Below are 20,912 nucleotides of genomic sequence, written 5' to 3' on the forward strand. Positions count from 1 at the left end.
ATACCCCTAAGCCTTTCTCCAGACAAGAATAGAATTTTGCTCTTAATTATGATAGTCTTTAGCTTTTTCCTTTCTGGCTCGCTGTGTTAGACTGCTTGCACGTGTATCTCAGTATGTACTGTGATTGGGTAACATATGTGGTAAAAGCAACCTCAAAATCAAGAGCTGGGGATGTACAGACAACACGTCTCATGATCTGAGTTGCTGCCATTTTTAGGCAGCTAGAGGAAGCCTCAGTATCACAGGCTTTGGCACTTGCTGGTGACTTTAATCACCACAAAACTGGCTAGAAGAGCAATACAGTTGACTGCAAGGAATCCAGAAAATTTCTGGAATGTATCGGAAGGAATTTCTTCATGCAGGGAATCAACAGCTCAGCTAAGGAAGATACTCTGTTGGACCTGCTGCTTGCAAACAAGGAAGAACTGGTTAGAAGTTCTAATTACATTGGACAGGACTAATTATTTGTTGATAAAGGTGAGGCGTTCTGCAGCTAAAGCCCAACTTCTGATGGCACCACAAGTCGCTGGCAGGGTCCAGGTTCCTCTGATAACCTTAATCCCCTGCCGAGGGTTTGGGGTTGAATAGAATGAGCATTAATTAATTTAATTCTCCTGTCTTATCCACAAATAAGTCTGAAACTTGCTTCCGGGGCAAATTTCCCTGTCCTTTCTACTCCTGTTAGGGTGTTTATAGTTCTTAGAGAGAGGATCACTTTGGAGTTGGTGGTCAGAAGCAGGAGGACTCGAACACGCAGCGTCACGTGCTGTCCTGAGGGCCTGAGTCTGAGGTCAGTGCTTAGTTCCCCTTCTTCTGCCTAAAGAGCTTAGCTTTCGTAGAGGGAGGCAAGCAGAGATCTCATAGTGACATTGGAATAACTGAGACCTGACAATTTGAGCACAAATTCCTTATATTATTGTGAGATTTCATAGCTGGGCAACGCGCTGTGGTCACTGTGTTTGTAAGGTGTTGGCATCATGTGCTGTAATTGGGGTAACCTGTGAGCGTGGAAAACAGCTTAGGAAGGAATTAGTAAGAGGTTGGAAAGTCTTTGGAATATTTTTTTACTTTGTCATTTTTAGAAAGTTGACTGCCCCACGAACTGGTAATTAAAGAAAAGCTGAGGAAAGATGAGTGAGAGGAGAATGGGAATTAATTGCTTAGACACGAGCAACAAAAACTATGTCACTAAAGAGATAAGTGGTGATAAGGGTTTAATGTAATTAGATAATCTCTTTAAATGGATGTGTTGTATTTGGTGCTTTATTTCAACATTATGACTAATCAATATTCAGATGTTCTCCCACATAAAAAGGATTGTATTAACATGGTGTAAGACTACAGCTTAAAATGTCACTACAAATCAGCGAAAAAGGTCTCCAGCAGGAACTTCAAACAGAGAAGAGTGCAAGCTTCTACATTTGACAGGGATAACTAGCTGTGCAAGTAGGGATGCTGAGGCAGCAAGTTCTCCACAAGGAATCTCAGGGCAGTGCTAGAAGGCCGGCATGGCAAAGTCTCATTTCCAATCAGTGGTGGCAAAGTGAGCTTAACCAGAAAGAGGAAGGAAAGGATTAGAGCCTACAAGCTGTGCAGAGTGATCTTCCTGCTGTATTTGTGCACAGCTGGTGTGGTGGCCTCGGAGGGGAGCCTTGTGGTGCCAGGGGAGCAGCCCATCTGGGAGAGGAGCAAGGCTGAGGCACCTGAGAAGGTGTGTGGCGGTCGCAGGCATCGCTGCGAGGAGGAGGTTGAGCAAGAGGACTGGCTGGTAGGCGAGAAGGGAAACTGGGGAAGAGCCACGTGGCTGGTTGCTTTTTGATGGAGTTAGTTTTACACAGTTTTCAATTGAAACAGATTCTAGAGCCTATAGATGGTACAAGAAACAAGGTTAGATTCTGAAGGAGGTTGAGTTTCATAGTTACAGTTAGGTAGTGAGGAAGGGCTTTTAAGAATATATATAAGAATATATAGTTAGTGGGGAAGGGATTTTAAGAATAAGGTAGGAGAGAGTTGCCTGTAGGTTGGCGAATCGCTGTTACTGGGGGTTGATGGTGCTTGTAGGCTCTGCTGGGCCTCCTTGGCAGTAGAGGCTGGGGGCAAGGGCTGCTTGATGACGTCTTGGCCCGGAGGACCAGGTTTGGTAGGATGCTGAACGATTAAACTGGTTGAACAGTACCACCTTAACTGGTATTTCCGATTAGTTGCATTCATGGAACTTTCATCATAGGCTTTTTCGAGCTAGTCTTCTATTTCCCTTTGTTCTGAACTAATTCTTACTGTGTTCTACGTATGAGCTTACTTGCCTGGAACTATAGCATGCAGCACTGCAAGAACTGTGCTGTTGTGCTTTCAGCTGGTGATCTACCTCCAAAGAGAGCGACAGATAACTAGATAATAAAAATGCCTCTTTGTTTTCTAAAGTGTATTGCAGTACTCAGCTCTTTAAAATGGTCTAGTAAGCAGTTTCTCTGTCATGTTGCCTTTTTTTTTTTTTTTTTTTTTTTTTAATACAACCCATCAAGACTGACTCTAATGTCTACACCTCTCTTATGTGACTTTTTCAAAGGCTTTGGAGGTTCCTTTATTGCTCCCTCTCCATCACCATCGCCAGTCACTCCAGCTCAAACCAACTTACTACAACCTAACTTTGATGCAGCTTTTGGAACAACAGCTCCAACGACTGCAAGTTCATTTGATGCATCAGGTGAGCCAAAGGTTTTTTCTTCCTGTGAGTTTTCTAGTATTGAATGAGTTAATGACATCACATTTAGGCTCTAAATACAAGAAATAAATTATTTCCCTATTTCTTCCATGCGAGAAGAACGCAGGGTTGTGTTTAGGCTGCTGTGTACCCAGGAACTCTCTGTACCCATTTTTATTCTACTATGTCAGCTGAAGCTGAGCTAGTGTGGACATCATCCTTGCTTGTGCTTGACTACATTACTCGCAGAAAACGCTGTTCTGTAAATTCAGTGTAGAGCTGAGTCTTCTGCCCTTGCTGCTCAAGCTGTTCTTAAGCTTGCATGGCACCTGAAGGTACACAGAACTGAGACTGAGGTGGTGTTCTTTGCCTGTCTATAAGCTTTAACTTTCATCACTGCTATCATTTTGTTTGTATCTCTTCCATTCTATACTTCCCATGCTGGGTCCTTGCTACAAACTTACAATTGGTGAGTTCTGCGACTGTACAAGAAAACAAACAAGAAAGAGAAGGTCAAAGTAGTGCTGCTGTCTGGTTCTTTGGTTGCTTGCCAGTGCACATGTCACCCTTTCCTGTTGACCCAACCTTAGCATGTACCTCAAATGCAGATCAGAATGTCTGATCCTGGAATGCAGTGTTCCAGGCAGCTTGACTTTGAGGGATCTAAACAACCAACTTCTGAGATAGACATCTGGACTAAAGAGACTAGATCTGTCAGCGTGGATGGTTCTAGTTCCTTCTGATCTCATGTTAGTAGGCTTCCCAACTCCTGCTGCTTGCAACCGAGTAGTAACATCTTGAGACTGTTCTAATCCTATTGCCATGAGTTGTCAGTGTGCAAGACTGTTTTTGCCACGTCATCCTGACTGGTGTTTGCTGCAAGATGTTCATTTTAAAAGCCTTTAAATGAATATCTCCTGACAAATGTGTGCATCTGACATCTCTGTGAGGATGGCTTTGAGAAAAATAATGACGTGGAAATAGTGCTTCATCTATGTAGATTCAACTCTCCAATTAAACTGCTTTTAGGCATGCCCTGTCATATTAGTTCTCACCGATATGGTTCTTTCAGGACTAATGTACATTCATTGTCGAGTAAAATGACATGCATGCCCTTGTTGGCATTAATTTAATGTCACGCTGTGTTTTGGTAAGACTTGTGTCGTGTTTGTCTGTGCTATATTTGCAGATAGCAGCAAAGCGGCCAGCAGCACTTTTCCTTACCACAGCTGCCACCCTAAAGCACTTCTGTTTCCCTTGCAGTGTTTGATGGCCTAGGGGATCTCCTCATGCCAACTATGGTTCCTGCTGGGCAGCCCGTCGCCCCCTCGGCCACGCCGGCGGTCGCTCCCTCGGCAGCAAGCAAAGGCCTTGGCAGCGACCTCGATTCCTCCCTTGCAAACCTAGTAGGCAGTAAGTGGGAAGCTTTTGGTTTTACTGGCATAGGGCAAGAACGGCATTGGTTGGTGGCCAAATACTGTCCATTTTGGTGTCCTCCTCCTGGTATCCTCCTGTTTCTCCATGTAGATAAGGGAGGTTTTGATCAGGAATAAGGCCTGATTCAGATAGCCCTTATGCTGGGGTCATAACTTGTCCTTTGTGCCAGATTCTGAGGAAACTATTGGAATCTGTTTGTTAAGTCCAACTCATAATGTAGGGATATGCCAGTTAGATTCTCTATTGGATATGTCCCTGTGTAATAAAAGGATGGAATGGGAACAAAAATGTCGAAAGCATCTGGTAGCAGAGTAGAATTTGATGCTGAACAGAAATAAAGCTAGTGGAGACCTGTATCTGGTTTTTCACTTAGTGAGAATAGAGTAGCAATGAGATGAGTTGTACGCAGTAGCCAAGAAATGGATCTTCTCCTGAATAGTGACCTTGCCAAAAATTGTTCTTGGAATGCAAAACAGAAAAGCACCCTCCTGCCTGTAGCAAGGTGAGTGCTAGAGTCTTTATTAACTGGAGACTGGTAGCACCAGTCCCCATTCAAATCTAATATTCACATAGGACCACCTAGGCTAAGGTATAATCATACTGAAATTGGACTTCGGAAGGCTCTATCAGTAGAATGGTCTGAGCATTACTATAAATAAACCAAAACAAATGTATAACTGACCTTAAGATATATACTCTTCTTTTAGGAAGAAACTACCATGTGTAGAAGTAAGCAGGACTCTCAGGCTAAATCACTCACAACCTCTTCTGTGAGACAGTTGGTAATTCACATTTTGGGAGGAAAGTAATAGTGAAACTTAGCAATTCTTGGCTTGCAGGATTTATACGGTTTGTATGTAAAAGACTTTCTTAAATCTTAGCTTAAAACTCCTTCTGGAGAATAATTAGGAAACTACTTAAGAGTGTCTGTGCATTACATAGTGAAGAAATTTAAGGTAACTTTGAGGTTTATCAGTATGTTTAAAATCACCTTTAATTTCAGCATGCAAAAGGAGGAACAAAAAACAAGTGTTGTCACTTGGGATAAATGGTGCTCTTAAATGATGCTCTTAAACAAATGATGTCCTTAGATAATGTAGCATTTTGTAGATCCGAAGATAATGTCCCCTTAGTTTTCTTGTGGAGATAAAAATTGGCTTCTCAAGTCTGAGACAATCACTAGATTCCTGGAAAGTCTGTCCTGGAGAAGCAACAGGGCCAGTACCTTGAAGCTGTCTAAAGATGTGTGAAAGTGAAAACTTTATTTTATTATTGTAAGCAATGAAATGTGAGCTATTATTTTGACATGCGTGGATTTACCAAATGTGGCTCCTTTTTACCCATCTGTTCTTGTTTTTTTTTCTTTTTCAGATCTTGGAATTTCTGGTACAACTTCCAAAAAGTAAGTGTAGCTGCTTGCTTGCTTGTCTTTCTTTTTTTTCTTTTAATATTTTCAACTCTACTTTGTCATCTTACATACGCATTAGTGATTTTAAGTATCTGGGCATGTGCCAATATATTTACTACTACTACTACTACTATTATTATTATTATTATCATTATTGTTATTATTATTATTATTATTATTATTACTATGTTTTAAAAAATCCAGCAAAATTCTGGGGAAAAAAGTATTCTAGTCATTATTTTTGTACAGATTCACTGAATATTGAAGGTGAGTTCAACATAAAATGAAATAATAGTCCAGATGATATTGCATAGCCATCCTGAGTTAACTAGGTTAATAATAATTGTTCAGTTTATCTTTTAATGGCTTTTTATGTGCTTATCATGTAGATATTGGAATACTTCTAAAATAGAAAGTCCACAAAACACAGAAGTTTTTCTTTTAATATTTACAGTATTATATTTCTTTCTGAATGTATCTTCTTAATCTGATTCTTCCTTCAGCATTGAATCCTCCAATGTCCTGGGCACATCCTTTTATGATGTGTGCCCTTCAAAACCTGTTGTGAGTCTGTGGAGGTGGTAGGAGGGATATGTAAACACATCCCATGAAGTTTGTCTCCAAAACTTAACTTTCTTCAGTCTCCTTTGGTCAAAAGGTGTAGCCTATTCCTAGAGCAGCCTCTAACAAGGCCTAGTTTGGATACACCCTGTTTATTCTGTGGATGATTTGTTTCTCTTGTGTGTGTGACCTTTTTTCAGACCGAATGCTTTCCTCCTCCAGCTGCCTGCACAGGATTCCCAGCAATGAAGTGTGCGTTCAAGGGCTTCTAGCGGGCAGCTCTGCTGCCTGCTCCCAGTAGGACAGGCTGTAGCTCTGCTTCTGCCTACTTTGCAAGGGTATTTGCTATAATAATATATTATCTTCAGTCAATGCTAAGCACACTTCTCCTTTCTTCTCACCTCAAAGGCCATAACCATGTAACTGGCTTCAGTGTAGAGCGTAGTGGTATCTACAGCTAACAATCCTTGAAACTGAGTGGTACTAAAAGTATATATTCCTGTTAATAACTTAAACTGTGCATACCATAAACTAATGTACCTAATGCAGGCTTAATGTTAATGCGTCCTGCTTTCCTTTTCTCTCTGTGGAGACATGTAAAGAATTGCTGCATCTCTGGTGCTCTCTACTAGGGGAGACCTTCAGTGGAACGCCGGCGAGAAGAAGCTAACAGGGGGAGCCAACTGGCAGCCCAAAGTAGCACCAGCAACATGGTCCACTGGCGGCGTCCCCAGCGGTCCTCTGGTAGGTAGTTCCTCTAGAAGAGCAGTGAAATGCCACTGCTTCCTGAGACCGAGCAATTGGCAGGCTCAGAATTGCTGCTGGGTCCATTTCTGCTCAAGAGTTTGCTTTCTGTAAGTGATGTGATGGTTTCAGGTCAAGTTTTTAAGACCAGATCTGCAGCTGGCCTAACTCAGTCAATGCTTTCAGGTCAATAAAAATACACTTGCCTGCATATCAAGCTTTGACTGTGTGTACACTTAATGGGGTCAGTGGCTATTAAGAAAGAAAACTATGTGACTAGCAGTATGTCCAAATAGACTGTCCAGAAAGAAAGGTAGTTACATAAAGCTGAAATACTGGGGTGAGAGAAAACAGTCTTGTTGCTTATCCAACCTTTCCTGAACACAGTAGATCAAAAAAGTACACAGTATTCAGACTAGTGAGCTGATAATGTAATTAAATTAGAGAAGTGTTGTTTGTTTAGGCCAGCAAAACAATATTTTACAGAGGGTGTTAAGATGCCGTATATAATACACCAGAAGGCCCTGATAATGGGGAAAGGTGGGAGTTAAATTGAGCTTAAAATATAATTTGGCAAAAGAAAAAGCTGATCGTGGATAAGCTGCAACAGTAATGTGAAGAAAACCCATACCTCATAAAAGTAGCAAGGTTCCCGAACAGCCTTTGTTTTAAAAATAAATTGTTAAACGCTGGAAGGTGAAGGGTGTCAGGCAGAGGGAAGGGAAACTGCCAAGAGGGAACAGACCAATTCAGTTCCCTACTATCACAAGTGAACGTTAATATAACTTTAAACATAGTCAAATTTATTTCTTAATATACAAATTCGTTGAACTTGATACTCTATTGAATATGTTAGTTGTAATGTCAACTTTTTTTCTTAATAGAAAGGTTGGGCAATACTGTACTATGTAAGTGAATTTTTTTTATCTCTTATTATACTTACCTACTAAACATGGAGATACTAACAGCATCTCACCTGCTTTGCAGTTACTACAGCTGGCTTACAACTAGCTAGAAAACAGCTACTCTGGCTCTTTCCACATCTCTGTCCAGCAATGTATTGGATGTCACCATTTCTATGCTATTAGCTTGAAAAAAATTGCTTCAGAATATCTCTGCTCTGCTTCAGTGTGAAGGATCTGGTGACTTGTACTTTGCAGACTTTCTCTCTTCTTTAATCCTGGCTTAATCTGGTAGTGGTTTTACTATGGCCACTTACTATGGTAAGTGGTCCTTCTGGAAAGCTGTGTGGAAGGATAGCATTTGATGTAACATGGGTACTAATGTTTTCCTTCTAAGTCCAAGCACTTAAGGCTTTTTGAAGACAGAGAAGAGAAGAGCCACAGAAAAAAAAATAATTATGGAGGCTGCAGTGAAGCATTTCCACTGCTGAGGTCTGAATTTGAACTACTTAAGCTTTGTTCACTTCTTCCCTTCATCGTGGCCCTTTTCACCTTCTGGATTAACAGAATAGCAGAATTTCATAAGATCCTGTCTCCTGAAGTGACCCTGGTGTCTTGAAGCAAAAGCAGATCCAGTTCAGGGGTCATTTTTTTGGCGTCTGCCTAGCTGAATTTGGAACTAAGACGTTTTCCTTTGGCTGCAGTCAGAGCAGTTTAGGATGTTCATTTGATGATAGTAATTCAGGTCTTTCCATATTTTGCTTTCTATATCTGAGTGTCCACATGTTAGTTTTAATATGGGGACAAATAAAAATGCTGCTGTTAAGCTTTGACTAGTAAAGAGATTCATAATAATTGGTGGAATCTGTAGGATGCATATGGTACAGTAAATCTAGAACAGGCTATCCTGCTGAGTGCCACGAATCTGAAAAGAAAAGGCCTATTTTAGCCTTGGAGCAAGGACCAAACCACAGTGCCCAGTGCCACGTTCACAGAAGTGGGCTCAGTGAAGAGTTTTTACTGCAGTGCTCCAGAGGGACACTTTCCTTTAAGCTGAAAAATCCTATAACTGTGCACCAAATATGGGTGTGTTGTAACTGATTCCAGGTAAGGAGTTTAAGAGTTGGGCCAGACCTTAACCACTTCTGTGACAGCTTGAGAACTTGTGCCAGGGTGCTTTTTTTAGGACATGCATTAGCTGTAGTGAGGTTCTTGAGGATGCCCAAACACTAGTAAGATAATTTTCTTGAGTGCTTTCTGCCTCTCCTTAGAGTTGATAGAGTTTTAATACTGCTTGCATTGAATATAATTCTGGAGAAAGGGGGAGACTTCAGTGCTTTCAAGGCCACAGAAGGCCTTGAGTCAGAGGAAGACTCTGTGTGAGAAATGACAGACAAGTGACCCAAAAGGCAAGTTCTCCAAGTCCTGCTCCATAAGTGGGGTGGCCACCTTCAAAGCCACTCCATTTACATGTGTGCTGTCTGTCCGGTCCGCCTAAACTATCAGTTCTCTCTTTCTGCATTCTAGTGGAAATTCTTTTTTCTTGCCTTACGTGTCACTTGAATTAAAATCCACTGTGTAAGAAGTTAAAATGAGCTTAACTGTCCTTCATTTGTGCATATAATGGTTGTAACTGTGGCTTGTGTGTGAATGAGATATAGCTAAAAGAATGTGACTTCATAAAAATGCTAATTAATTTCTCTTGAAAACTAATTACTATAGCAGCTATTTTCCTTAACTTCTACGTTGTGCTTAAGCTAAGCATAATTCTGTAGCTAAGATATAATGCTATAAGTGCAATAGTGTGTTGACTTATCAGCTATAAAGTTAATAGGCTCTGTTGCACTACTAAATAGAAGAAGGAAAAAAGCATTTTGGTCTCACTTGTGTTTTATTCTGCAAATGAACTCCATTCATGAAGACCAGCATGTCTGTTACCTGAGCTTTCTTACCACAAAATAAACTAAGCATTAGTCCAGGCAGTCATTCTGTAGTAACCTTGTGCTTTCGAGGCTAGCTGTTACCCATTACAGAACAGTGCTGCTTTCCAGACCAGCTTTGAGACTGTTGGAGACACAGGGTGGTTTCCCAGGAGCTGATGTTACAGAAGTTGTTGCCTTCTCTCTAGACAGGCGCCGTGCCTCCAGCGAGCGCTGTCCCTGCCGCGGGAGCCACTCCGCCTGTTGCACAGCCCGGAGCAGCGTTTGGGATGGTGAGTTACCCGTTCCAGGTAACAGGAGGGACTGCTCTCCCTGCTTCCCCCGGCACGCTGCTCATCCTGCCTTTAACTTGCAGCCACCGACAGGGGCAGGGGTGCCCATGATGCCCCAGCAGCCGGTCATGTACGGGCAGCCCATGATGAGGCCGCCCTTCGGAGCTGCCCCTGGCCCTGGTGTACAGGTGAGTGCCACAGCTAGGTGTATGTGTACTGCTCTCCATTTCCCAAGTGACTCCTGTATTCCAGATCTCACTTTGATTAGATCTGCAAATGAGATTTCTTATGGTACCGGCTAGAGCCAAGGAGGATCTTAGACAAGTGAAGAGCCAGTAGGTTGAAGTGCTTTTGCTTTTGGAGGCAGACTGGGTGAGAACTTTACTGTGTACTCATTGCTCTGCTGACCTCCAACAGGTCACATCAACCACCTTGGATTTTTTTTTTAATTGCCTTATAGGAGAGCAATGAGTAGATTTGAAAAGTCTCTCATATCTACTCTCGCTTCATCATCTACCTACTTCTAAGATATGTTTTGCAGTGGGATTTGTAGAAAGCTCAAAGTGGAGCTGACTGCATTCCTGTTCTGTCCAGAGCCTGTCAGAATTTACACTCTCCATCTCCCCTCATAATCCCCTGAAATGGTTCTCTGGAAAACCCACCTTCATCTTATGCATGAGCTGAGATCCCAAGTTCTTCAGTGAGCTGTCTCAGTAAATGCAGGTTTCACCACCTTAGGCTAGTAGTTTGCTGGCTTTGTTTCAAAGTAATTGCATTCAAGTATGAATGTATATGATGTTGAAGTGTTCGGGATGCACACACTTCACTGTAATGTGCCATTTTAAATACTACCACGTGGAATTTATTTCTTCTACCTAATATGGCAATGAGGAAGGCAAATGAACATTAGTCTTCAATCCCCGTGTTCCCCTGCAAGCGGTAGATAGATGACACAGCTTCATTTTTCATGTATTTAAAGTTCACCTAGTCTGACTTGATGACAATCACACGTGTAGACCCGAAGGAGACACAATTTTGGCTACTTACCCCAGCAGGTTCACTAAAGCAATGTTGTTTTTGAAGAACTAGTATAGTGATTAAAACCACAGGGCTGTTTCTCTAAGTTGTTTGGCAGATGTAGAATAACTAAGTTTCTATGGATAAGATTCCTCTAATAGTTGCTGTGTACAGTGAGCAACCTGCTCATTACATAAGGAGTCCGTGCTTTGCAGGGATTCTGAGTAGGCTTATCCTATTTATTGCTTGACCAGAGTACACACAAGTTACCTGTGGATATTATTCTGCAGATTTGCATGTTGTGATGCAGGAGAAATTAGTCTGAAAAGATTAGTCAGAAGAGTACAGTCCCACCAGGCTTCAGGTAGTATCTGAGCATCCCTGCCTCAACTGGGCAAGAGCTGCATAGCACCTGATTGAGGACAATTACACTAGATGGATTTTGGTGGCTTTTTAAGGCAATTTAGGTTATTTTTCAAGAGCAGATTGTGGTGACTGTTTGATCACCCTTGTCATCATACAGTTAGTGAATAACCAGGTAACTAGCTGTTAGTTTATAATAGTTTTTAATTGGAAAATGCTTCTGTGAGGAAGAGGCAGGGCATGCCTGCCTCTAATATCCTGCCTCTGTTCAAGTCTGCAGTCTTTCTTCCCTTTGAAATCATGAGGCACACAAACTGGTGCCCAACTCTTAAACCTGCTCTGTATCACTCGGGAACAATCTGCTCCCCATTTTTGCAAACATTAAGTTACATGACCAAACTCTGTAGCAAACAGCACTCCTTAAGTAAGGAAACACGTTTCCATTTATGTATGTTTGGATTTGCTTTGGAGAGATGGCAAGGAGTTGAAATTTTTAAAGTGAGAAGTTGGATTATAGATGTTAGAGCTGTGCATTTCATGTATAGATAATTATATATATAAATATAAAATAATATTTTATATATATAAAATATATATATAATACTATAGATTTTTTTTAATGCCTAAACAAAGTGCAATGAAGTTTAATACAGTTGAGTCTGCAGTACTGTCTTCTTTTCCTTACTGCCAATGTAGAAGAGCTTGTATTTAATTCCAAGGGCAGGGATTCTCAGATACACTCCGCAGCAGCCACTTTGCTTGTTTATAACCTTTGTTTTTAGCACCTAAACATTGCTTAACTACTTTCTGGGTTAATGTCTCTAACACCTTTCTGTCTTACAAGGAGAGAGTGATTTAAAGCTGCACTAACTAGAATACTTGGTGTCTGAACCCTTGTCCACAAATCAGCCCAAATTCAGTAGTAGGAACAGAGTTTAGGCAGTGTCTGAGCAAAGTGGCAACAGGCTGAGCTTAGTAGGCGACTTGCAACCTTGTGTGCTTGCAGAGCACTGCGCGTGTTCCCGCTGCGCTCACCTAATGCTTGTATATCCTTGTCTGCTTTCTTTTTCCTGCCTTCCTGGCTGGCGCCTGTTAGCTTTCTCCAAGCCCAACTCCTGCTACTCAGAGTCCCAAGAAACCTCCAACAAAGGACCCGTTAGCGGATCTTAACATCAAGGATTTCTTGTAAACAATCAGGTATTCCGTGACCGCCTGCCTAAGCGTGCTGCGCTGGAGTACCCACCTGGTGCACAGAGGTTCATTAGTCCCATAGGTTAAATGTTAAATACATTTTTTTAAAATGAAATATGTCTGTCTGACAAAATTGTAGCTTCAGAGTTGGGTAGAAACATATATTACTAATGTACATTTAACGGAAAGCTGTACCTATAACAGATAACCTGTTTGCTGTTTTATTTTAACCTAAAAGCTTGACTTGGGCAGCTTTTAGGGCTAAAGTGGCTGACCAGGTAAGTTATCTTGAATCTGTAATTCCAGGTTTACCTTGTTTCCTCTCCATCTAGGGGTTCTTGTTTTTCTTTTTCTTTCCCTGAAACTAATCCTGAAGTAAGTACAATCATAATAGATTACAAATACCATAAAGAAAAAAATACTGAAAAGCCAAGTTCTACCTTGTTCCGAGTAGCTACATATTTTTCATGAGAGCATCTTTAAACTGTGACAGATCATAATAGTTCCAGTCTTCTGTATATAGAACGAGATTTTGTATGATAGAAGTATGGCAAATGGAGAAGTTAAAAGAGAAAGACTCCAATACCCTGAGCATCGAGCAAAAGTTGCCAGGATATCTTTCTGCTTCCAGTCTTATGTCCTTCCTGGCCTTACAGTTTTCAAGACACTGCATTTCTGGGTGCATTACCGTGAGGGTTTGGAGAAGAGCTCCAGGAGGGCTAGGTGGAAAGGTCAGATTGAACACTTCAGCCAATTAAAATAATAATAATGAAAAAAAACAGGAAAAAAATAGGCATTTAAAATTGACTGGAACAACTTTCCAGGTAAGGAGAGGACAATAATCATGTATCCTTACGAGCTTCTTTGAAAATTCCATCTTTGTACCTATAGCTTAAAATTAAGACTGTTCCCTACACTGTACACTCTCCCTACACTTCCCTTACATCTGCAATCTTAGCAGACACCACCTGGTTCCCGGTTCCCCCTTCCAGGTCTCGGTGTGGGGCAGCTGCACCTCGGGCTTCGCGAGGATTTCGGTGGCAGGGCTGCACCCCTGCACCCCCATTGCTGCCCTCACTGCCTTGCCCTTGCAGGCATGGCAGGGCAGAGCCACGACTGTTGGTGCTCCTTCGGGAGTGATCCGTAACTGCTCTGAGGACTAAAGTGGAGGGTTCTTTTCCTTGCCTTTCCTAGGAGGTGTTTTACCTGGTCCAATACTCCAGTTTCCATCTAACACTTCTCTGTTTCCACAGCTGCAGTTTTTCTGACTGGACAGTAAAAACGTGAGTTTGGAGGCTACAAATGACGCTCAGAGTTTCCAAGGGAGCCACCAGTACCAAACCCAGCGCTTACTCAGACTTTCTCTTACTCCTGAAACGTGTAGCACAGCTGTGAAAGTGAACATTAGGAATGTGTACTACTACCTTAGCTGTTATCCCTACTCTCTCTAAATTTGTGTACTTGGGTTATTTGTGTTTTACAATTTAAACAATGGATGTATGTTTCTGATGCCTTCTAGTGCTTTTCTGAACCTGTCCCATGGGGGAAGATTATGCAGCTGTTGTTTGGTGAGCCATTTGGAGCGATGTCTGTGTTTTTTGAAGGTTTTGATGTATATAACTTTTCGAGGACACCTGAAATTTCCCTGAGACTCAATTTCCCCTATATCTGTTACAAAATATAGTGTGATAATACCAGATAGTAAGGAAAACACTTATGAAGTTGTGTGGAATACACTTTTTTTTTCCAATCACAGGAATCTCAATTGTCGTGAAAAAACGTTTTATTTTTGTGGCACTGTATATGTTAAGATAATTTAAAGTAATATAAAGGTAACCCTCCATACATGCTTTTCAATGATTTACCAAGAATGAAAAATCATATCTGAAAGAATACCATATTTATTTCTGGTTTTATTTTAAAGCATATGTTAATTATTTAACTTTTTTTTTCTTTTAAAATTGGCATATTTATCAATTTTTGCAAAATGCACTGAAAATAAGTAAAGGGTCCGTTTCTCTCCATGTAGTCATAAAAAGCAACCATAGTCGTGCTGGCATTAGGGGTTTCCAATACGAGAGCACTCCTTGGTATATCTGTAGTCCAAACATGACAAGTGGTGTTGCTCATCTCTGTTGAGTTCTTATGTACATCTCTTAATTTCGTGCTTACCTGTGTATGCCCTAGACGAGTGTTTTAGCCATCTCCTCAAATGCGCTGTGAGTAGCTTTTGTACTATTGGTGATTAGATTCAGTTCTGATCCGGAGAACCATGCCCTTTACTGTACATAAATGTGTTTCTTTACGTTTTAGTTTGTTCTCATACTGTTTCTGCTGACGGCTTGGCTTAAGATCTTGACTCTTAAATGAGGTCACTGTTGATCAGTGTTACAAGTGGCTTGGCAGTTCTCTGTAAAAGCATATTGGGTTGGAAAAGATGTTCACCTCAAGTCTTTCAAATGAACTATTTAATCAGTGTACGGTACCATTGGAAGTGGTTGTATCTGAAGTTGCGGTGGGGATAACACGTACACCGTAACGGGAAAGTTCTATACAAAGCTAATTTCAAAATGGCTCTTCTTTGTATTTCAGTTGAAAAACAAAAAAACAACAAAAAAAAAACCCAGAAACCCCAGTGCATGTGTGCCCTCTGAGATGCAATAAACACCTTGATGAAAGTAAATGTCTTGTGGCTGCTTTCCTGATCACTCAGTTGTTGAGTACAGTTGTGCACGATGGGGGCTGAGTAGGTCCTAGCACTGTTTGGACCTGCAACCTGGTTGTGCTGATCTGGGCTGCGCAGGAGGGAATCGTGCAAAGTGGAACTATGCACCAAGCCACAAGCAAGGGAAGCAGAGGGATGAGAGGAGAGTTCTCTGCGGTGGCCTGTACCACCTCGGAAGCTCACAAGAAAGCTACTGCTCTCCCTAAACCAGAGTAGCATTGGATTAGCTATAGCTGTGAAGGAGCTTACAGGGCTCATCCTGATTTCTTTCCTCTTAGGAGTTGTTACTGAGAGCTAGGACAGCTCAGTTGCTCTAGGAGCTGCATGTGCATCTTGCAGCAACACCAAGAGAGGAGGAAATGCTTCATGCAGTTTAGCTTCTCTAAAGTCTCTCTGACTGTGGATGACTACAAAAGACATCCTGAGCTCATATGAGTGAGGTGAGGAAGCTGTGATGCTCTCCAGGGGCTGCTTGAGGCACTGCAGAAACTGCAAGGTACAGCAGCTGGATCCCTCTGGTAAGCTCTGAATTTGAGTTGAACCAGTGGGGAGTGCCACAGCTGCAGAGTGCTCTGGTGGGGGAGGTTGCTTGTGGGTTTTGTATTTTTATTTGCTGCCTCACTGACCCTTTGAATCCTTCAAGTTTGGCCTTTGGAAATCCGACTTGATACACGTTTAGTCTTGGGGCGAGTGTCCTGTTGAGCCAGACTCTTCTGGGTTGGAGAGCTGTATGGCTAAGCCAGGGCTTTCTCAGCAGATTTCTGTGATTTTGTTTCAGGTCACTAAGACCTGATCAGGTTCTTAAATGAGCACCCTGAAGGGCTCACAGTGTTCACAGGCCCTCTTTGTTTTGTATTATGGTAAATAAATGCAGGGAGCATTAAATTATCCCTCTCTTGCCCACGCTCAATTATCCCTGTCTTGTACGTGCTTTCTCACTCAGTGTTTCAATTGAGAACATGTTCAGAGGACCGTCATAAGCGAACCCAGGTGGCAAGGGGCAGGCAGACCAGCTCTCTAGTGTTTTGTGCTGATGAAGATGATTAGCAGAACGCAGAGATCGCTTGGTAGCCAACAGACTGCAACAGATTTCAGTGTTTTACCTTGGACACAGGCTGTTGTATGAAGCCTGTAAAGGCCTCCTGAGAAATAGATCCCAGCAATGGTAGTACTGATCCACAAGCCCTTAATGCCTAGGAAAATAAATGAAAGCTTCATATGCTAGAAATAGTGACATAAAGATTATACATTGAGCTTTTGGTCCATCTCTTCTAGAACATGAAATCTATCAGTAGTTCTGTTAAAAGGAAAAAAACTTCCAGAGTTGGGAGATGGCAGACACTAAGTGTTAATGAGGGGACCAGCTAAGAGTTTTAGACATGGGATTACAGAAAGGGAGTTGGTTATATGTATTTAAAGCAGTGAGTGCTGCTATATTTTCTGTTCCAGACTTCAGGCTTCTAAAGTGTCACCTCCTCTTCCTTTCCCCTTAAGTAAACTATGTAAATTGTGTGTGGGCAGCAAAAGCTTGATGCTCGTTCTGATGCACAAAGCATCTTTGGATGCTACTATAGATGTAATCACAGAGTGGCTGAGGTTGGAAGGGACCTCTAGAGATCATCTAATCCAACCTCCTGCTCCAGCAGGGACACCCAGAGCCATCCAGGTGGGTTTGGAAGATCCCCAGAGAGGGAGACTCCACAGCCTCCCTGGGCAGCCTGTGCCAGGGCTCTGTCACCCTCACAGTGAAGAAGCTCTTCCTCACATACTCTTGGTGGAAGTTACCAAAGGGAATGGGGCAGAAGAAGCAGAAATTGACACAAAGAAAAGGGCTGTGGGAGAAAACATCCATTAGTATGACTAGGCGGAGGAAACTTCTGCAGCTGTGAGAGGGACCAGTGGTGGATATGACAAACGTCTACCCCACAGCAACAGCAAAAGTTACCCACAAACATTCGCAGTGGGGTCACTGAAGTGAAACCTGTCACATTTCTAAATTACAGCTGACTTCTAGTCATATTAGATGGAAGAGATGGCTCAGTTTATCTCAGTGCCATAGAAGATGACTGTTTCATGTCTTTTCAAAGGTCTTTCAAAACACTAACCTGCACTATTGGATGCATAAACTTCATGACATGGAGCAACAGTAGGTTCACCTAAGGTATGTGTTGGGTGAAGGTCTTTCTCTGTGGTAAACTCCCCTTTTAGAGGCAAAGATACAAGGAAAAATGATCTTGGAAGGGATGGAAAGATGAGTCAGAGTTAAATTGACAGTTGGAGACAGGGTAATTGATGGGTTGTGAAATGACTGCAAGAAGCTGGTAGGATCTGTGCAGGGTTGGAGTGATATTTAGGGAACCAGGGAAGCAGGAAGAGAGGGAACTTCCTTGTAGCTGGTCCAGGCCTCCTCTGCTCTGTCAGGAGTATCACCTTGCCCCCTCCCCTCTTCCTTGTCTTAAGAGATGGAGGGCGAGAGGCAACCAGGGCTGACCCCAGGGGTGGGCAGCTCTGCACCTCCAGCCTTGGGGAAGCAGCTGCTGCAGCAGGCGTGCAGCGTGCCCGTGCACAGAGGTGGCACCTTGCAATGCCCTTCAATGAAGACACAGGCCAGGCCTTGCTCAGCCTTGCACGTGGCAGGACGTGAGCTGTGTGATGGAGCGGAGATTTGGTGGAGCTGGCCCGTGGTGCCTCGGCCTGCTTGCCTGGGCCTCGAGTCCCCAGCATCGCGGCTCCGGCTGTGTTTCTCCTTGTGAACTTCACAGCAGCAGAACTGAAACTCCTTCCTGCTCTCCCTTCAAAAATGCTGTCTATGGAAAGCAAGCCGCTTATCTTGTTACTAGACCTCCTTGAAGATCTGGCCATGCTAAATTTGCTTACGGGGCGCTTGGCTCCAAGGCAAGTTATGCTGGAAATTTGCCCCTCTTAAAGTATTTGACCTGCTGAGACTCCTGAAGGATGGCTCCGATGTTCTGCTCTCTAGAGCATAGACAGGGAGAGAGGCAGGGCTGAGTTCAAGTTATTGCAGCCAATTCTTAATTGAAACAAGAGCTCCACCAACAGCAATAGTCCCCCTGGTGTGCATGAGCTGTTCAAAGCATCCTCCTAAACTTAATATGAAGGTCGGTTAAGCAAGTTATTCAGCTAATAATCAATTGCTCCGTCTTTGCTAAAATTCCCTTTTGTTTCTAAATCCAAGATATGCAGATGAAATCACATGTTCTTTGACTTCAGTCCTCATGAGCGTTAGAGACAGAGCTGATTCCCAGTTATTAGCAAGGAGCCCATACAAAAAATACTGTTCCCTATCAAAGTAATGTAAACATAGTACTCTGCAACAGTAAGTGTATTTTCCTTAGCCTATTTAATTGTTTGACTGCTGTTTAGGTTTATAAATAGTAGCTATAAACTAACATGTGCCTGTGGATCTGTAATGCACAGCACACTGCTTATTTTAAATTATTATTAATTAAAGTTATTTCTCTTCCTACATATGACTCCTAAGCGAGGTAATTATTTTCTGGAGCTTTTAAAGCATTCCTCTCCAGGTAGTTTTCTTGGTTTGTAGGGTGTAACATTAGCTTTTGGTATCTCTTGCATTGTCAGTATAGCCAAATGTAGCGGACTAAAGCACTAGCGCTATTCTGTGGTTCCAGGATGGAATGCCTTTTGTCCAAACTGGTCAGTGTTTATTGTAATGTAGCAGCCTATGTATTGCTTAGGCTCTTTTGCTTCTTTAGACATTTGGCTTCATGACTGATCATCAAGTTTGACTCAGATCCTACTCTATCACTTAGCCCAGCTTGTGGATTTTTCAGACAACATGTTCTTTTCTTGGCAACAGCGTTCAAAGACTAGAATTGGGTTGTTTGTGCTTCTAACAATTTTTAGAAGTACCTCAAAGAACTTGCTAATGCATCACAGCCAACATCCCCCTCCTCTATATGTTGAAAAGTAGACAAATCATCTTCATTTCTCTCTAATGCAAATTTTGGAGGAACAGGCAACTACAAAATAACTGGCAGCACTGGAGGCCATGGCGATTCCCCAGAATATATTCCACCAGCTCGTTCAACTGTTTACAGGATCTCCCTTGCCATAATGTGTTGTATTTACTGCCCCTTTGCTCCTCTGGGGACTCGCACAGGAATAGAATTTAAGGCAATTAGAATTTAAGGAAAATCAACACATTAGAATTTAAGGAAAGCATTTCTTGCAACATAGTCCTGCAAGGGATCTGTCTGGGAATTTCACACTGAATTAGCTAGACTCGTGTGTGCAGACCCTTCACAGTACAGGTCAGCGCAGTTTCACAAAGCGCCCGTGGTGGATATTGTTCTTCTCATTTAATGACCTCTTAAAATAGCTGGAGAGCTTCCAGAATAGTGTTGTTCTGGTTGTGCAGTTTGGCTTGCCAGGCAGGCTTGGTTATTTAAAACTGAGCTTAACAGTTAAAGTATCCAGCTCCTTTTAAGTCCAGTGTTTTGGTAAATCTGTCTGATTTGAAGAGATGGGATTAAAATGAAATCATTTTCTCCTAGCCAAACTGTAGAGCTAAGCTGATTCAATCAGTCTGTCATTGGACAGGCCATTTTGTGAAATACAGTATTTTTCTCTTGACCAAGATGATTTACTGCATAGTTACATAGAATTTTTATGTTTCTGGGTTTAACTTGAATCTGGCTGTCTGCTATGAGTAAACAAGACCAACACAACTTGACGCATGCAGAGGTCCTCATGCAGATAATGAGAAGCTTCCAGTTAAAAGGGCTGGCCAGGGTCGTAAGAGAGAGATCTGTGAAGTTTATGGTCCACCTACTCTATTCCCTTGTTCTGAAGCAAAAACTGTATAGTTGCCAATGGATTTCTCTCAAAGACCTCCCTCAGTTGTGGCACCCCAGCCCTTCCAAACACAACTCCAGGGCCTCGTCACCTTCACCTTGGGAAGGCTCCTGTTCTTCTATTATCTGACTATTTACTGCTGTGTCTTGGACTTCTTCTATCCATGGGGACCATAAAACCCCTGGGCTTGTAACTCTAGATAATTCTTTTTGGTCTTCTCTCATGTTCAGGGTAGTGCTGTTACACCAGCAATTTCTCTGGGTGCCTTGATGCAAATTTGGTGATGTCCCTGCTGTAAAAGCATGTGGAATAATGGTATGGACTACTCGGCTTGTGTGGAAAGTCTTGTGGGCTTTAATGACCTTGTAATATGGATCATGTTTACATCTCTGCAAAAAGACCCTGTCACCTGTGGAGGGATTATTACCCCAAGGGAAGATGCTGACTTAGTGCTACCCCTGGGCACACTGCACTGTCTGCTGGTTCTCCAATTCTGTGATTGCTGTAGCTGCCTGAGATGTCCTCTTTGCTGAGAGACAGGAGCTGCAAATGCCAAATGCCATCTGTAACGTGCTACAAAAAAAAACAAAGACCAGAAAATTCATATACATCCCCACATTGCTTGAAATTGTTCATTATGTTCACGTAGTTAAAACATATGGAGGGAAAAATAATTTCAGGTCTGCTTTTAAGAATGGTTGTTAATATTGTGGTTAATCTGCTTCATAGCAACAATCTTTTTCTGGCAATAATCTGTTTCACGGATTACCTTTTCCCCCCAGTCTTGTATCTCTAAGTTATGTATTTAGCAT

The 20,912-nt window shown here is 42.2% G+C and overlaps 1 protein-coding gene across 11 annotated transcripts in view; it reads left to right on the forward strand.

Annotated features, from left to right (window-relative positions):
* SNAP91 (synaptosome associated protein 91) overlaps positions 1-14,982 on the forward strand; it is a 59,420-nt gene extending 44,438 nt beyond the window's left edge. For 6 of the 11 annotated variants that reach the window (XM_026038443.1, XM_026038444.1, XM_026038450.1 and 3 more), the window contains 9 exons: positions 2,567-2,704; positions 3,965-4,114; positions 5,510-5,540; positions 6,740-6,851; positions 7,736-7,759; positions 9,882-9,965; positions 10,049-10,153; positions 12,442-12,542; positions 13,790-14,982. In XM_026038443.1, the coding sequence (XP_025894228.1) occupies positions 2,567-2,704; positions 3,965-4,114; positions 5,510-5,540; positions 6,740-6,851; positions 7,736-7,759; positions 9,882-9,965; positions 10,049-10,153; positions 12,442-12,534 (737 nt within the window). In that variant the 3' untranslated portion in view covers positions 12,535-12,542; positions 13,790-14,982. The remainder of the gene's footprint in view (positions 1-2,566; positions 2,705-3,964; positions 4,115-5,509; positions 5,541-6,739; positions 6,852-7,735; positions 7,760-9,881; positions 9,966-10,048; positions 10,154-12,441; positions 12,543-13,789) is intronic. The other 5 variants (XM_026038446.1, XM_026038452.1, XM_026038448.1 and 2 more) reach the window with 3 other exon arrangements.
* Positions 14,983-20,912: the final 5,930 nt, after the last annotated feature.

This window comes from Nothoprocta perdicaria, unplaced genomic scaffold, assembly GCF_003342845.1.
Source record: "Nothoprocta perdicaria isolate Ctin4 unplaced genomic scaffold, notPer1 scaffold_21, whole genome shotgun sequence".
NCBI classification, from domain to species: domain Eukaryota; kingdom Metazoa; phylum Chordata; class Aves; order Tinamiformes; family Tinamidae; genus Nothoprocta; species Nothoprocta perdicaria.